This window comes from Belonocnema kinseyi, chromosome 5, assembly GCF_010883055.1.
Source record: "Belonocnema kinseyi isolate 2016_QV_RU_SX_M_011 chromosome 5, B_treatae_v1, whole genome shotgun sequence".
In the NCBI taxonomy this organism is placed as follows: Eukaryota; Metazoa; Arthropoda; class Insecta; order Hymenoptera; family Cynipidae; genus Belonocnema; species Belonocnema kinseyi.
In genome coordinates this window covers 86,826,205-86,844,516 of record NC_046661.1, presented here as the reverse complement: position 1 = coordinate 86,844,516, position 18,312 = coordinate 86,826,205, and the positions used below count along the sequence as shown (strand labels likewise).

The following is an 18,312-nucleotide window of genomic DNA, read 5'->3' as shown; positions in this document are numbered from 1 at the left end:
ATTTTGTTAAAAATGTGTTTTTTGTTATAAATTAAAAATATATTTTTTTAACAGCAAATTTAACAATTCATTTTTTTAAATTGATCTTTCTTATTTTAAAATTCAACGATTTGGTAAAAAATTCCTGCATTTTGATACAAATTTGTATTTTTTTTATATAATTTAATTCTTTTATAGGAAATTCGTTTTTATTGTTTAAACATTCAACTAATTGGTTGCAAATTAACTTTTTTGCTGAAAATTCTTATTTTCAGTTTGAAAATTGATTTTTTTGCAGAAATTCTGTTGCTTTTGGGTGAAGAATACAAACAGATTTGGTTAAAATTTTGATTATTTGTTGCAAATTCTATTATTGTTGTTGAAAATTTACCTGCTTGGTTGAAAATTCAACTGTTGAAAAATTAATATTTTCGGGTTGAAAATTTAATATTTTTGTAGAAATTTCGTCCCTTTTGGTTTGAGAATTTACATTAAAAGTTCGAATTTTTTGTTCAAAATAACTGTGGTTTTTTTTTAGAAAATTCGCCCTGTGGCTTGAAAGTTGAAAAATGATTTGTAAAATTAAACTAATTGGTTAAAAGTTAAAATACTTTGTTAAAAATTCAATTTTTTCTATTAAATTCGGTTTTTTTAAATAAATCATCTCTTTTGGTGGACTTTTCAACTAAATTGTTAAAAAAAGATTTTGTTAAAAATGTGTTTTTTGTTATAAATTAAAAATATATTTTTTTTAACAGCAAATTTAACAATTCATTTTTTTAAATTGATCTTTCTTATTTTAAAATTCAACGATTTGGTAAAAAATTCCTGCATTTTGATACAAATTTGTATTTTTTTTATATAATTTAATTCTTTTATAGGAAATTCGTTTTTATTGTTTAAACATTCAACTAATTAGTTGCAAATTAACTTTTTTGCTGAAAATTCTTATTTTCATTTTGAAAATTGATTTTTTTGCAGAAATTCTGTTGCTTTTGGGTGAAGAATACAAACAGATTTGGTTAAAATTTTGATTATTTGTTGCAAATTCCAGTATTTTTCTCGAAAATTTACCTGATTGGTTGAAAATTCAACTATTAGTTAAGAAATTAATATTTTCGGGTTGAAAATTAAATTCTTTTGTAGAAATTACATTCTGTTTGGGTTGACAATTAAACTATTTTGGTGAAAAGTTCGAATTTTTGGTTGAAAATTACACTGTTTTTGTTGAAAATTTAACTGTTTTTTTCAAAATAAAATTCGTCCTATGGCTTGAAAATTCAAAAATACTTTGGAAAATTAAACTAATTAGTTAAAAGTTAAAATACTTTGTTAAAAATTCAATTCTTTCTAGTAATTAAAAAAAAAAAAAAAATCATCTCTTTTGGTGAACGTTTCAACTACATTCTTAAAAATTCATTTTGTTGGAATTTTCTTTTCTGTTTTAACTTGAAAAATTTTTTTTTTATTCGAAAATTTAACAATTCCTTTTTTTATTAAAAATTGTTCTTTCTCATTGGAAAATTCGACGATTTGGTCAAAAATGCCTTCATTTTAATAAAAATTCGCATTTTCTTTGGTCATAATTCAATTCTCTTGTAGGAAATTCGTTTATATTGGTTAAACATTCAACTATTTGGCTGCAAATTAACTTTTTTGTTGAAATTTCTTATTATCAGTTTGAAAATTGAATTTTTTAAGAAGAAATTTCGTTTCTTTTGGGTTAAGAATTCATGTAATTTGGTTAAAAATTTAATCATTTATTGCAAATTCCAATATTTTTGTTGAAAATTGACCTGATTGGTTGAAAATTCAACTACTAGTTAAAAAATTTATATTTTCGGGTTGAAAATTTAACTGTTTTTTTAGAAAATTTGTCCTGTTGCTTAAAAATTCAAAAAGTTTTTGGAAAATGCCACAATTTCGTTAAAAGTTTAATTTTTTTTTTAATTTAATTTTTTCCAGTAAATTATTTTTTTATTTCGTTTAAAATGAACTTTTTTGTTGAAAACTTTATGTTTTGTTGTAAACAGATTTTTTTGCTGAAAATTGTTTAAAATTGGTTCATTTAAATTGGAAATTTACTTTCAGCCTACATTTTTCGTTAAAAATCCGTATTTTCGGGTTGATAATTCAATCCTGTTGTAAAAAATTTATTTTTATGAGTTTAAAATCTAACTGTTTGGTTGAAAAATGACTACTTTATTGAAAATGATTATTTTCGGTTTGAAAATTGAATTTTTTGCAGAAAATTCATTTCTTTAGGATTGAGAATCAACTAATTAGGTTAAAAATTCGATTTTTTGTTGAAAATTCCACTCATTTTGTTGAAAATTTAACTGCTTGGTCGAAAATTCAACTATTTATTAAAAGACTCATATTTTCGGATTGGAAATTTAACTGTTTTTTTTTTTTTTAGAAATTTGTCCTGTGGTTTAAAAATTCAATGTTTTCTATTAAATTCGTTTTTTATTTCGTTTAAAATGAACTTTTTTGTTGAAAACTTTATTTTTTGTTGTAAAAAGTTTTTTTTTGCTGAAAATGGTTAAAAATTGGTTAATTTTAATTGGAAATTTACCTTCAGCTTAAATTTTTCGTTAAAAATCCGTATTTTTGGGTTGATAATTAAAATCTGTTGTAGAAAATTTGTTTTTATGAGTTAAAAATTTAACTCTTTGGTTGAGAAATAACGTTTTTGTTGTAAATTATAATTTTCGGTTTGAAAAATAAATTTTTTGGCAGAAATTTCGTTTCTTTAGTTTGAGAATCAACTAATTCGGTTAAAAATTCGTTTTTTGTTGTTGTTGAAAATTCCACTATTTTGTTGAAAATGTAACTGCTTGGTTGGAAATTCAACTATTTCAAAATTTGTTGGAAAATTCAACTATTTGGCTAAAAGTTAAAATTCTTTGTTAAAAATTGAATTCTACCTAGTAAATTCGTTTTTGTTTTGTTTCAGTCAGAATTTTGGATGAAAATTCATCTCTTTCACTGAAAATTCTGTTTTTATTATTTGTGAAAAATGTATATATTTTTCAAACGAGAATTTAACATTCCCTTTTTTATCAAAAATTGGTCATTTTTATTTCAAAACTTAAGGTTTTCGCGAAAAATTCCTGTATTTTTATGCTAATTCTTTTTTTTATGTTCATAATTCAATTATTTGGTAGAAAATTCGTTTTGTGGCTTAAACATTCAAAGATTTGGTTAAAAATTAACTTTTTTGTTAAAAATATTATTTTTTGCTTTACAAATTTTTTTTGTTGATAATTCAACTATTTCGGTTCAAGGTTCTTTTTTTGATGTCAAAAATTCAATTACTTAAATTGAAAATTCAACTTCAACTTCATATTTTCAGGTTGAAAATTCAATTCTTTTTCAGAAAATGTTTTTTTTTATTAAACATTCAAATATTTGGTTGAAAATGAATTTCTTGCTATAAATTCATATTTTCCGATTAAAAATTTAACAGTTTTTTTGTGGGGAAATTCTTCCTATGGCTTGAAAATTCAACAGTTTGTTAGAAAATTTCCCTATTAGGTTAAAAGTGAACTTTTTTGTTGAAAATGCAAATGTTTTCAAGAAAATTCGTTTTTTTTTAAATAAATAATTCGAAATTACACGATTCGCGTCCAGATATATAAAACTTTGAAGAATGAAAATAACTGACAAATAAAAAAATTGTATAATTTTACCAAGTCCGAGAAACCTGGGTGAAGGAAAAATAAATAATTGATGGAAAATTAATCCCGGAATATTAAAATTTGAAGATTTTATATTAATATTAAAAGAGTGTATTAACATTTGTATATGTTTTAGTAAAGAAATATTCTTACAATTTTTGGCAGATGTAATTTCCTTATTTTTACGTCCACGAGTTAGAAATTTTAATTACGAATTCCTAAAATTCAAAATTTTACGATTGATCTAGAAAAATGATTTTTTGAAAAAACATAAAATGGGCCCAGAAAAAATGGGAAGGACAAAATTTTAACATGTAATTTTCCTTAGCCTGGGAAATCTGTACTGAGAAAAAATACGTAATTCCTTCATCTTTCTTTTATAATATTTATAAAAAATGTTTAAATGCTTAGAAGATTCGTTTAAAAAAATATTTCTATAATATTTAGCCGACTTTATATTCAAATATTTACTTTCTCAAGCCTAATATTTTAATTATAAAATTTAAAATTTTTACAATTTATCTATAACAACGATTTTTTTCAGGAAAGAAGGTAATTGACACAGACAAAATTTATGAATTTTTTTTTTTACAATTGATATAAAATTAAACTCTAAATTTTCTTCTTTTCATAATTTAAATAGGAAAGTTTTAGATCATGTAGCAGAAAAACATTTTAATTTTTTAACTTCCAATTTTTGAAATTTGTAACTAAAAATATTTTTGAAAGCTTGCTATTTGAATTCTCCGCGAAAGAATTTTCTCTCAGGTTAACCAATTGTAAACCTTATTGTTTTTGAAGAGTTTATCATAATTTTTCGCATTAAATCGTATTTTTATAAACATCATCTATTTACTTGTTCTGATCACGGTTATCAAATAAAACAATTTTTCTATAAATAATTAATAAAATCCCAGATTTGTACTTTTTTGGATTGGTAGCACTGACACCACTAAGACTGATCCTAACCTTACTTTTAAGGAAACGTCACGTGGCCTTGATGCACATGTTGACGTTCTTATATTTAGTAAATCTGTAGTGAATTTAATATAGTTTTAGACAAAAGGCGGATAGTATCAGAAGGTAATTATAATATATTCATTAAACTCCAATTTTCTTGTAAATTACTCTTTTCAAAATAGTATATTTATTCAAAAGTTAAAGTCACATTATGCTTTACTATTTTTGTACTGTAGTTATAAAACACCAAGAAGAAGATTTCTCTGTTACTTTATGTTAAAATGTTATAAAAATGACCAAAAGCCTTATTTATTCAATGCCATTTAAAAGCAAAAGACCCTTTTTGCGAGATAAAAAAATCGTTTGAAAAGTTCGATGTTTTTTTCTGAACATAACCTCAAAATCAGGTTTCATATTTGTCAAATATAAACAAAGCTTTTTATTTGAAGAGAGTAGTTTTTTGATATTAAAATATTGGTGGGCTTAGTAATATTTTTATTTAGTATTATTCTTATCATTTAACTACATTTTCATAAATATTTCTTCTGCATAATTTAATTTTTAAACGCAACACTGCGATTTTTCGGATTATTTAGTTCGTTAAAATAAACTATTTTTAATTTTTAAATAATTTCATATCAATAGATTCATAATTAAACACGTTAATTAAATTGAACATCTTATTCAAATATTGTTTCAGTCTCAAATATTGAATTTTAAACCCATTTAATTAAAAACTGCCAATTAAGAAAAAGAATAATTTTTTAATATTTAAAAATATTTTGCTATTTATATTACAAACTAAAAAACTTGAAATTGAATTGTTCCAAACAGAAAGCCTTAAATGTATAAAATTTTAGTGAGCTAAATTTAACGTTTTAACATTACAATTTTAATTTTTAACGGATATTGTTCTAAATACAATTTGGAATCCTTTGTTTTTAGAATTTTATAAGATCTTAAGATAATGAAAAGATGTTCTTCAGATTCCTGAAAAAATCTAAAATGTTTTATTTTGAAAAATTAATTTTAAAAAGAATATTAAAAAATTATTTAAAAGAATTTAATGAATTAATACAATTGAACATGTATTTATTTATAAAAAACTAATTTAATTTTAAGAAATATTCATAAATTTCAAAAGATCGAAAAATAATTTAAAACTTGAGAAAATTAAGAATAATATTTAAAAAATTCGAACAAAAGATTCAGAAGCCTTTTAAGAATTTTGAAACATTTCAAAAGAATAAAACAATTAGATTTGGATTCCTTGTAAAATTGAAAATGATTTTTTTATAATATATAATATAGTAGTTAAAAATGGTTAATTTTTTTGAAATTTATATTTTTTAAAGTTTATCGTATTAGTTCAAAATTGACCGCTGGTTGAAAATGTACTTCTTTTTTTGAAAATTAAATTTTTTGAGTTGAAAATTAAATTATTTTTTTAGTACATCAAACTTCTCTTCTAAAAGGATGAAACTATTTTATTAATATATCTATGTTTTTTAATGAATTGAACTGTTTTTAATTTAAAACCAAAATGTTTTGAGTTTGAAAATTTACCTGCTGTTAATTTTTTTTTTTCGTTGAAGATTTATCATATTATTTAAAAATTGATTTTTTTCGGTTGAAAATATACTCCTCTTGTTAAAAATTCTTCTTTTTGGCTTAAAAAATGTTAAAAACCTTTTGGTTCAAAATTAAACTATTCAATTTGAAAGTCTTCTGGTTTATAAATTCATCATTTTAGTTAAAAATACAATATTGTTATATATTATATATAATTATATATTTATATTTATAAAATATTGTTATATTAAATTTATTGAAAATGCGCATTTTTTGATGAATTCAACTTTTTAAAATTTTAAATAAGAATATTCTCGTTTTTAAAATTCAACTATTTGCTTACAAATTCAACTACATTATTGAAAATTCATTTTATTGATTGAATATATTTTAAAATAAATCGATCTTTTCTTACAATTTTTAGAAAATTCTGCAAATTGAAAAAAAAATCTTTAAAATCTTCCAAGTTTTTTTTTATATATGGAAATGTCTTTCAATCTTTTTAAATATTCTCTGAAAATCATTCTTCAAAATAAAAAATCATTTTTAATTTTCTAAGGAATCTTAAGAAAATGTTTTTCTTTATTAGAAGTCTTCAACAATTCTTAAAAAGTCTCTACTTTTTTTTTCTATTAGGCTGTGGGCATTTGCACCGAATTTTCCGAATTTTGCACCGAATTTTCGCTACGAAAACTTGCAGGATTTTCTGAAAGTTGTAGGAAATATTTAATTCTTTTCAAAAAATTCTGAAGAAGTTCTGAAATAGCTTCAAAAATAATTTTCAATTTAAACAAATCTAAAGCAACTTATAGATTCAATAATTTAACTTCTAATTTAAGAACTGTTAAGTTAAAAATAAAAAAAAAATTTCTAGCTTAAAATTACTTGAAATGATATGGTTTTAAAAAATTTTAAAATTTATTGATTGATTTTAATACAACATTTTTTAATTGAAAGATTTTTAAACTTCAATTTTAAAAGTTTGAAATTTAAGAGTTCCACTCTGAATGCTTTAATTTGTAATTTATTCTCTTATTATTTTAAATGGAAAAATGTCTAGCTTTAGAATTTAAATTTTAAAATTTTATGGAACGGTAAAAATCTTTGCGAACCGAGAAAAAACCCGGAAAAGACCGGTAATTTTTTTCCTCCCCATATGGTTAAAAATTCTTCTTTTTTTCTTTAAATTGAAGATTCATCATATTAAATAAACCAGGTTGGCCGCTGGAGCGGGAAATGACTATGAATTTTTTTGAGACCGGGAAAAACCAGGAAATGACAGTGAATTTTGTTTTTAACGGGAATTTTACAAATTTGTAGAAAAAATCTGTCCACGTTCGATTTCAACAGTTTTTAAATAAGTAATTGAATTTCTATGTTTTTCAATTATGCTATTATTTAGATTACAATGCGTAATTCAAAATTTTACTACTTTAAAAATTTTCTATTTAAATTTTTTATTTCTAAGCTTCCATTTTCAATTTAAAGAATTATTAAATGCTTTCTTGAAGTCTTAAACAAATAAAAAATAAAAGCCTTTGGCGTTGAAAATTTTGGATAAACCCCATTTTTATTTATTAAATAAATATTTTTTTTTAGTTTATCTTTTTATTATCTTTATTATCTTTCAATTAATTTATTTCAATTTATCTGTATATTTATCTGTATGTATATTGTTTCAGTCTAAAATATTCAATTTTTAATCCATTCAGTTTGAAATTTTTAATTAAAAAAAAAGATTAAATATTGAATATTTAGCAATATTTGAATTTTTATTTAAGATATGTAAATTGAAACCAAATATTGAAAAGTAAAGAATCTATAACTGAATTGTTTGACATAGAAAATCTAGAATCGTTAAAATTTCGAAGAGCCTTTAAACTTTGAACGTTACAATTTTACTTGTTATATTTGAAAAACATTTAATTTGTGAGTGAAGGTTTTAAATTTTGATGTATAATTTACAAATGAACATTTTTAGAAAAATTTGAGTAATTTCAAGAGATATTTAGGAGTTTTAAAAAGATTGGAAATTATCATGCAAATTTTAGAAAGTTTTCTTAAAATCTTCTAGAATCTTTTTTGAAAATTTTGTTTAAATCTGAAAAACTTTTTAAATATTCTCTTGTAATAATTTACAAAAATGAAAAGTTATTCCAAAATTTTTTTACTTTAAAAATTTCCCATATAAAATTTTTATTTCTAAGCTTACATTTTTAATTTAAAGAATGTTTAAATGATTTCCTAAAGACATGAACAAATAAAAAATAAAAGTCTTTGATGTAATCCATTCAATTTGAAATTTACAATTAAAAAACAGGTTAATTATTGAATATTTAGCAATATTTGAATTTTTATTTAAGGCAAGGAAATTGAAACCAAATATTTAAAAGTAAAGAATCTATAGCTGAATTGTTTGACGTAGAAAACCTGGAATCGTTAAAATTTCGAAAAATGCTTAATTTGTAAGTGAAATTTTAAAATTTTGATGTATAATTTACAAATGAACATTTGTAGAAAAAATTTGAGTGGTTGTAAGAGATATTTAGAAGTTTTAAAAAGATTAAAAATTATCAAGCCAATTTTAGAAAGTTTTCTTAAAATCTCCCAGAATCTTTTTTGAAAATTTTGTTTAAACCTTTGAAAAACTTTTTAACTATTCTCTTAAAATAATTTTTCAAAATGAAAAGTTATTTTTAATTTTCCTAGGAATCTTAAGAAAATGGTTTTATTCTTTTGAAGTCTTTCACAATTCTTGAAAAGAATCGAATTTTTTTGTTTAAAATCTCCGAAAATCTACATTTTGTTTTATATTAGGCTATCATTTCAAGTTTTACATTAAGTTTGAATCATTTCAAAACTTCTACATATCTCTTAAAATTACTCAAATTTCGCCTACAAAAATAATAAATGTTCAATTGTTATTTATACATCCAAATTGTAAAGAAATTTTCTAAAATTTGCAGGATTTTCTAGAAATTTTAGAAAAAATTCTATTCATTTTGACAGATATTTAGAAGTTGTAAAAACATTTCCAAAATAATTTTAATTTTAAAACAATTTTAAAATAACTTTTAGATTTCTCAAGATTCTGAAATAAAAATTTGAAGCTTTCCAAGTATGTTTACACTATTTAAAAAGAAAATAATTGAATTTCTATTTTAAGAAGTGTTCAGTTAATTTTTTTTTTTTCAATTTTGCATTATTTTATGTTTCTAGCTTAAAGTTCCTTAAAATTATATAATTTTGAAAATTTTAAAGTTCATTGTTTGATTTTTTAATTTAGATCATTGAAAATGATGACGTCGATTTATATTTTTTTATATTGAAAAATGTTCAATTCCACCTTCAATTTTACGCGCGTTAATTATTGAGCATTTGAATATATTTTTTAATTAAAAACTTTTAAATTTCAATTTTAAAGTTCAAAATTTAACAGTTACATTTTGATTGTTTTCATTCGCAGCTCAGTTTTTATTACCTCAAGTGAAAATTTTTTTAGCTTTAGTGATCCATTTTTTAAATTTCATTGTCCGTGAAAAATGTTTGTGAACCGGGAAATGACCGGGAATTTATTTCGTCAATTAAAACGGCCACCCTGACAAACATTGATCTCTAGTTGAAAATGTATCACTTTTGTTAATAATTCATCTATTTTTTTGAAAAATAATCTGTTTTGTTTGAGAATGAACCATTTTATTCAAAACTAAATTTTTGTTCATAGTTTCAATTATTTTGGTTAAAAAATTGAAATATTTTTCTGAAAATTCAACTAATTTTCTGAAATACAAAAAAAAGCTTTGACTTTATCCATTTTTAGAACGATGGTGAAGTCACACTCGGGGCACAAAGCCCCTCGGAAGCAGGGTTTCAATCGTTCCGGGCACAGTATGAACCCGGAACGACCAACCGAAGGCTTAAAAGGTGTTGCCAAAGTTCGGACAAAGGCAACCATAAAAAGGTTGCAAATGTACCGAAACTCAAAAGCGAAACGCGACAAAACCGGGAAAATTATCAGTCCAGCTCCCTTCCAAGGAAGAGTTCCTTCCGGGACAATGTCGCGTGTCGAACCCTCTCAAAGATGGTTCAGCAACTCGAGAGTAATATCTCAAAATGCCCTGCAAAATTTTCAAAAAGAACTCGGTGTTGTGAAGAATAATCCGTATCAGGTGATTATCAAACCTTCCCAATTGCCGGTGACTCTGCTGCAAGAAAAAGCGGCGAAAGCCAGAGTTCATGTCCTCGAAACTGAGAGTTTTGACAGTGTTTTCGGCCCGAAAAAACTGAGAAAGAGGCCGAATTTGAGCATTTCTTCCTATGACGAGTTGAAGAAAGTGGCTGAGGAGAAAGAAGATATTTATGATAAGGAAAAGGACACGAAGGATTTTGACCTTATTCGTCCGGACGATGGAATGAAGGATGCTGTGAGAGATTGGGTCATGGGCGCGGGACAGAGCAGACGAATTTGGAGTGAACTATATAAAGTCATTGATTCTTCGGACGTTGTTCTTCAGGTTCGTATTTTTTTTATATATAACTTTATTATTATCTTAAAATTAGATAAAAATTATTTTAAAAATAACAAAAATCAGAGAATTTCCTGTGAGAAGTAACTATTAAAAAAAAAAAAATCAGGGCATTTATAAAGGTTCCAAAAATTTGTAATAGATTTCAATATAATGTTAAGGGATTTTTAAGATTTTAGAGTATTTTCAAAACTTTGAAGGCATTTTCAGGAACTTTTAAATTGAATTATTTTAGGGAATTTTAAAAGATTCCAAGGATTTTTTCAAATTAATTTAATTAATTTGCAGTGATTTTATATACTTCCTGAGGATCAATTGATAAATAGTTAAAGGATTTGAAATATTTTAACTTATTTTTTTGTCAAATTCCTTGGAGTTTTCAAGGGCTTTAAAAAATTTCAGTGTAGTGTACAGGATTTAAAATAAAATTTTCGTTAAAAATCCGTATTTTCGGGTTAATACTTCAATTTTGTTGTAGAAAATTTATTTTTATGACTTAATAATCCAACTATTTGGATGAAAAATAACTTTTTTGTTGAAAATTCTTATTTTCGGTTTGAAAATTGAATTTTTTTTGCAGAAATTTCGTTTCTTTAGGATTGAGAATCAACTAATTTGGTTAAAAATTCTATTTTTGTTGCTGAAAATTCCACTATTTTGTTGAAAATTTAACTGCTTGGTTAACAGTTGAAATACTTAATTAAAAATGCAATTACTTTAGTTAAAAAATTAACTTTAGCTTAACTTTTTTGTTAAAACCCCGTATTCTCGGATTGATATTTCAATTCTGTTGTAGAAAAATCGTTTTTATGGATTAAAAATTTCACTATTTGGTTCAAAATAATAGATGTTTGTTGAAAATTGAACTTTTTGCAGAAATTGCGTTTCATTTGGGTTGAGAATTTAACTAATTTGGTTAAAAATGCAATTTTTGTTGAAATCTCCACTATTTTTGTTGAAAATTTAACTGTTTGGTTGAAAATTCAACGGTTTGTTAAAAAATCATATTTTCGGGTTAGAAATTTAACTATTTTTAAAGAAATTTTGTGCTAGACTAGAAAATTCAAAAAAATGTTTGTAAAATTTAACTACTTCGTTAAAAGTTGAAATACTTTCTTAAAATATCATTTTTTTCTGGTGAATTTAAAAAAAAAACTAAATCATCTCTTTGGTGGACGTTTCAACTACATTTTTAAAAATTATTGTTTTTTCTCATCTAAAAATTCGACGATTTTGTAAAAAAATTCCTGTGTTTTTATGCAAATTCGTTTTTTTTCATAATTCAGTTCTTTTGCAGGAAATTCGTTTTTACGGGTTGAAAATTAAATTTTTTTTCAGAAATTTCGTTTTATTTGGGTTGAGAATTCAACTAATTTGATTCAAAATTCGATTTTTTGTGGAAAGTTCCACTATTTTTGTTAAAAATTTAACTGCTTGGTTAAAAATTCAACAATTTGTTAAAAAACTCATATTTTCGGGTTAGAAATTTAACTATTTTTAAGTAAATTTTGTCCTAGACTTGAAAATTCAACTACTTTGTTAAAAGTTAAAATAGTTTGTTAAAAAAATAATTTTTTTCTGGTTAACAATTCATTTTGTTGAAAATTCCTTCTTTTTTTAAATTAAAAATGCATTTATTTTTTAAACCGAAAATTCAACCATTCCATTTTTATTAAAAATTGTTTTTTCTCATCTAAAATTTCAACGATTTTGTAAAAAAATTCCTGTGTTTTTCTGCAAATTCGTTTTTTTTTCATAATTCAGTTCTTTTGCAGGAAATTCGTTTTTATGGGTTAAAAATTCAACTATTAGATTGAAAATTAATTTTTTTTTCAGAAATTTCGTTTTATTTGGGTTGAGAATTCAACTAATTTGATTCAAAATTCGATTTTTTGTGGAAAATTTGTCCTGCGGCTTAAAATTTCAAAAAATTATTGGAAAATTCAACTACTTCGTTTTTCCATTTGGTTGAAAATGAACTTTTTTGTTGAAAACTTTATTTTTTGTTGTACAATGTTCGTTGTTGAAAATTCAACGTTTTTGGTTAAAGGTTATTCTTGTTCTTGTTAAAAATTGAATGAATTTAATTGAAAATTTACCTTTAGCCTAAATTTTTCGTTAAAAATCCCTATTCATTTTGTTTAAGTCATCATTTTTTATGTAAAATTCATATCTTTCATTGAAAGTTTGTCTTTGTTGTGAAAAATGTACATATTTTTTAAATTAGAATTTAACAATTCCATTTTTGATAAAAAATCGATCATTTTTATTTCAAAATTCCAGGTTTTTGCGAAAAATTCCTGTATTTTTATGCTAATTCTTTTTTATTGGTAGGACATTTGTTTTTATGGGTGAAACGTTCAACCATTTGGTTGAAAATAAACTTTTTTGTTAAACATTTTATTTTTTATTGCACAAAGTTTTTTTTGTCGAAAATTCAACTATTTTGGTTCAAAGTTTTTTTTGTGGCTAAAAATTCAATAACTTAAATTGAAAATTAAAGATTAACTTAACTTTAGTTAAAAAATCATATTTTCAGTTTGAAAATTCAATTCTTTTGGAGAAAATGGTTGGTGGAAAATGAAATTTTTGCTATAAAATTCATATTTTCGGGTAGAAAATGTAACTGTTTTTTTTAAAGGAAATTCGTCCTATGACTTTAAAATTCAAAAATTTATTAGAAAATGTCCCTATTAGGTTAATAGTGAACTTTTTTGTTGAAAATTCAAATATTTTTTAAAAAATTCGTCTTTTTTTCAAATAAATAATTCGAAATTACATGATTCGCGCCCAGATAGATAAATTTTTGAAGAATGAAAATAATTAACGGATAATAAAATTGTATAATTTTATTAAGCCCGAGAAACCGGGGAATTGATGGAAAATTAATCCCGAAATGATAAGGAAAAAGTGTCTCTTTTTTTCAACTGAAAAAAGCACATTATTCACTTTTCATTCAATAAATTAATTCATAGGTCAATCACATTTAATTTCAGGTCTATACCTATTTTGAATTATTTTGCATTCTTTTAAATATTTCAGGGAATTTGTAAAGGTTTCGAGAAATGTTTAATAGATTTCAATAGTTTTTAGGAATTTTTAAGATTTCAGGGAATTTAAAAAACTTTTAAGGAATCTTCAGGATCTTTGAATTTGAATTGTTTTAGAGAATTTTAAAAGATTCCGAGGATTTAAAAAAAAATAATTTTAATAATTTGCAGTGATCTTAAAGCTTTTGAAATATTGCAGGATAAAGAATTTTCTAGGATTTCTGAATTTTCAATGTATTTTAATACATTTTCCATGATTTCAGAAAATATCATAATAGAATATCATGAAATTTTACAATATTTTAGTGCATTTTAAAGAGCATATTCATGAGAAGTAAGGTATTTTGTAGGGTTTCAAATATTTGAAGAGATTTCGCATTCACCCTGAATTCTTTGGAATTTTATGAATTCACTGGAAGTTTTTTAATTCACTGGGATTTCTATAAATTTACTCTTTTCTACTTAATTCAATGGATTTTTATTTTTAATTTTTAAAAGTTTTAATTAAATTGATCCTGCGTATCAATTGATTTGAAACATTAAATTTTTTTTCCAAATTCCTTGGTATTTTCAGAGCTTTAAAAAATTTCAGGGACGTGTACAGGATTTAAAATAAATTTTTATTTAGCCTATATTTTTCGTTAAAAATTCGTATTTTCGGGTTGATAATTCAATTCTGTTGTAGAAAATTTATTTTTATGAGTTAAAAATCCATCTATTTAGTTGAAAAATAACTTTTTTGTAAAAAATTTTTATTTTCAGTTTGGGAATTGATTTTTTTAGAGAAATTTCGTTTCTTTTAGGATTGAGAATGAACTAATTTGGTTAAAATTTCGTTTTTTTTTGTTGCTGAAAATTCCAAGATTTTGTTGAAAATTTAACTGTTTGGTTAGCAGTTGACATACTTTGTTAAAAATTTAATTTCAAATAATCTAAACGAAGTGTCTACGTCTACGTGTACCAAAATCAAATATAGATTTTGTCAGATCTCGAAAGAATTTTAAAAACATTTTTTCAATTTTGCAGGATAAAAAAAATTAGGAAAAGTTCGAATCATTTTAAAAGATGTTTTTAGAAGTTCTGAAAAAGTTTTAAAAATAATTAAAAATTAAAAACAGGTCAAATAAAATGTAAATGTTTCAAAATTTTGAAATAAAATTTTGAATCATTCAGGGATTTTCAAACTATTTAAAATTAAAATAACTTAATTGAAGTTGTGCTTAGTTTATAAAATAATGTAATTTTTCAATTTTTAATATTTATTGCTTAAAATTGCTTAAAAAGATATAATTTCGAAATTTTTAAAAATGAATTTATTGATTCTTCAATTTAGAGCATTGGATTTATATTGTTTGAACTTTTTGGTTTAAAATTACACTATTCCAGTCGAATATTCGTAATTTTGGTCGAATTATTATTTTTTGTGTAGAAATGAATCTTGTTAGTTGAAAATTCTTCATTTTGGTTAAAAATTCATATTTTTTAAAATTGATCTTTTTGGTTAAAAATAAATTTTGTTGCTTGAAGATTCAGGATTTGTAATGAAATTTTCAAAAATTTCAAATTTTTGGTTTAAAATTAAACTATTCCAGTTAAATATTGATCATTTTAGTTGAAAAATTGCTTTTTTGGTAGAAATGAATTTTTTTAGTTAAGAATTCTTCCTTTTAGTTAAAAAAAATTTTTGTTTGTTTGAAGATTAAGCATTTGAATACAAAATTTCATTTTTTTTATTGAAGATTCAGCATTTAAAAAGAAAATTTCATCTTTTTGGTTTAGAATTTAACTATTCCTGTCGAATATTCATCATTTTAGTCTAAAAATGTTCTTTTTTGGTTGTAAAAATGAATCTTCTGGGTTGAAAATTCTTCTTTTTGGTTAAAAATTAATTTCGTAGTTGAAGATTTAGCATTTAAATTGAAAATTTTCAACTTTGTGGTTTAAAATTCAACTATTCCAGTTAAATATTTATAATTTCATTTCATGAGTTCATCTTTTCGCTTAAATATTCATTTTTTAGTTAAAAATAAATTTTTTTTGATTGAAGATGCAGCACTTGAATTGAAAATTTTTATCTTTCTGATTTAAAGTTCAACTATTCCTGTCGAATATTTATCATTTTAGTTGAAAAATGGTCATTTTTTTGGTAAAAATCAATCTTCTTGTTTGAAAGTTCTTCATTTTGGTTAAAAATTCATCTGTTTGGTTAAAAATTAATCTTTTTGGTTAAAAATAAATTTTGTTTGCTTGAAGATTCAGCATTTGTAATAAAAAATTTTATCCTTTTGGTTTAAAATTAAACTATTCTAGTTCATTCAAATTCATATTTTTGGTTAAAAATGTATTTTTTAGTTAAAATCAATTTTTTTGTTGAAGATTCAGCTTTTAAATTAAAAATTTCTATTTTTTCGTTTAAAATTCAACTATTCCAGTTAAATATTTATGCTTTTAGTTAAAAATTCTTTTTTGTTGTTGTTAAAAATCAATTTTTTTGAATGAAGATTCAGCATTTCAAATGAAAATTTATTCCTTTTGGTTTAAAATGCAACTATTTTAGTTGAATTTGAATTATTTTAGTTGAAAATATTACTTTTTTTGGTAGAAATTAATCTTCTTGGTTGGAAATTCAGCATCTGAATTGAACATTGTGAACTTTTTTGTTGTTGTTAAAACTCAATTTTTTTTATTGAAGATTGAGCATTTCAAATGAAAATTTATTCCTTTTGGTTTAAAATGCAACTACTTTAGTTGAATATGAATTATTTTAGTTGAAAATTGGTCTTTTTTGGTAGAAATTAATCTTTTTGGTTGAAAATTCTTCTTTTTGGTTAAAAATCAAACTTTTTGATTAAAGAATCAGTATCTAAATAGAAATTTTTAACTTTTTGGTGTAAAATTAAACTATTCCAGTTAAATATTTATCATTTTAGTTGATAATTTGTCATTTTTGGAAGAAATGAATCTTTTTCGTTGAAAATTCATCTTTTTGTTTAAAAATTAATCTTTTTTGTTTAAAAATAAAATTTCCTGCTTGAAAATTCGGCATTTGTAATAAAAATTTTGTTTGTTTGGAGATTCGGAATTTGTAATGAAATTTTCATCTTTGTTTAAAATTCAACTAGTACATTCAAATTCATATTTTTGGTTAAAAAATAGTTTTTTTATTGAAGATTCAGCATTTTAAATGAAAATTTCATTTTTTTGTTTAAAATTCAACTATTCTTGTGGAATATTAATCATTTTCGTTGAAAAATTGTATTTTTTTTTGTAAAAATAAATTTTCTTGGTTGAAAGTTCTTCATTTTTGTTAAAATTTTTTTTTTGGTTTAAAATTTTTTTTTTTTTTTCGTTAAAAATTCTGCATTTGTAATAAAAAATTGTTCATCTTTGTTTAAAATTCAATTAGTTCATTCAAATTCATATTTTTTGTTAAAAATTCATTTTTTGAGTTAAAAATCAATTTTTTGATTGAAGATTTACCATTTTAAATGAAAATTCCTTTATTAGTTAAAAACTAACTTTTTTATTGCAGATTCAGCATCTAAATTGAAATTTTCAACTTTTTCGTCTAAAATTCCACTATTCTAGTTAAATATCTATCATTTTAGTTGAAATTTTATCTTTTTTGGTAGAAATGAATCTGTTTGGTTAAAAATCCTTCATTTTTGTTAAAAATTTATCTTTTTCTTTTAAATTACTCTCTTTGGTGAAAAATAAATTTTTTCGTTTGACAATTTGCTATTTGTAATAAAAAAATGTTTATCTTTGTTGTCTTAACCCCTTCGTTGTCAGAGATAATTCGACAAAAAGTGCCCTAAATGGCAGGAAAATTTGTTATCCTGAAAATTTGTATCCTTAGGTTTTTGGGGTCGCTGAGTCCGAATATGAAGTCAAAATTCAGAAAACCAAAATGGCGGACAAAAATACGAAAAACAATGACTCGAGTTTGGATAAATCTTGATACTTACGGGTTTGTGCGGTCGCTGAACCCGAAAGTGAAGTCAAAATTCCAAAATTGAAAATGACGGACAAAAATATCCGAGACTTTGAATTTTGACTTCAAATTCGGCTCCAACGACCCCAAAATCCCGTAATTACCGAGATTGGTCCAAATCGAGCCGTTTTTTTTTGTATTTTCGTTTACCATGTTGGATCGGCCATTTTGAATTTTCGAATTTTGACTTCAGATTCGGATTCAGCGATCCCAAAGACCTCCGAGTGTGGCTTGAATGCAAAATCGGAGTAAGTCGAATAGGAAAAAAGGGGTTAGATTCAACTATTCTGTTTCGTTGCAAGTTAATCTTTTTGGTTAAAAATTCATTTTTTAGTTAAAAATCAATTTGTTTGCTTAAATATTCAGTATTTGAAATAAAAATTTCGTCTTTTCGGTTTAAAATCCAACTATTTCAGCTAAATAATCATAATTTTAGTTGAAAAATGGTCTTTTTTGGGTAAAAATTAATCTTCTTGATTGGAAGTTTTTTATTTTTGTTAAAAATTCATTTTTTTATAAAAAATTCAGCTTTTTGGTTAAAAATCATT

General features: G+C 23.2%; 1 protein-coding gene across 1 annotated transcript in view; it reads left to right on the top strand.

The window, feature by feature from the left end:
- The first annotated feature begins 4,636 nt into the window (after positions 1 to 4,636).
- Positions 4,637 to 18,312, top strand: part of LOC117173073 (nucleolar GTP-binding protein 2) — a 15,747-nt gene continuing 2,071 nt past the window's right edge. Inside the window, exons 1-2 of the mRNA XM_033361456.1 lie at positions 4,637 to 4,745; positions 10,015 to 10,708. Of these exons, the coding sequence (XP_033217347.1) occupies positions 10,019 to 10,708 (690 nt within the window). The 5' untranslated portion in view covers positions 4,637 to 4,745; positions 10,015 to 10,018. The remainder of the gene's footprint in view (positions 4,746 to 10,014; positions 10,709 to 18,312) is intronic.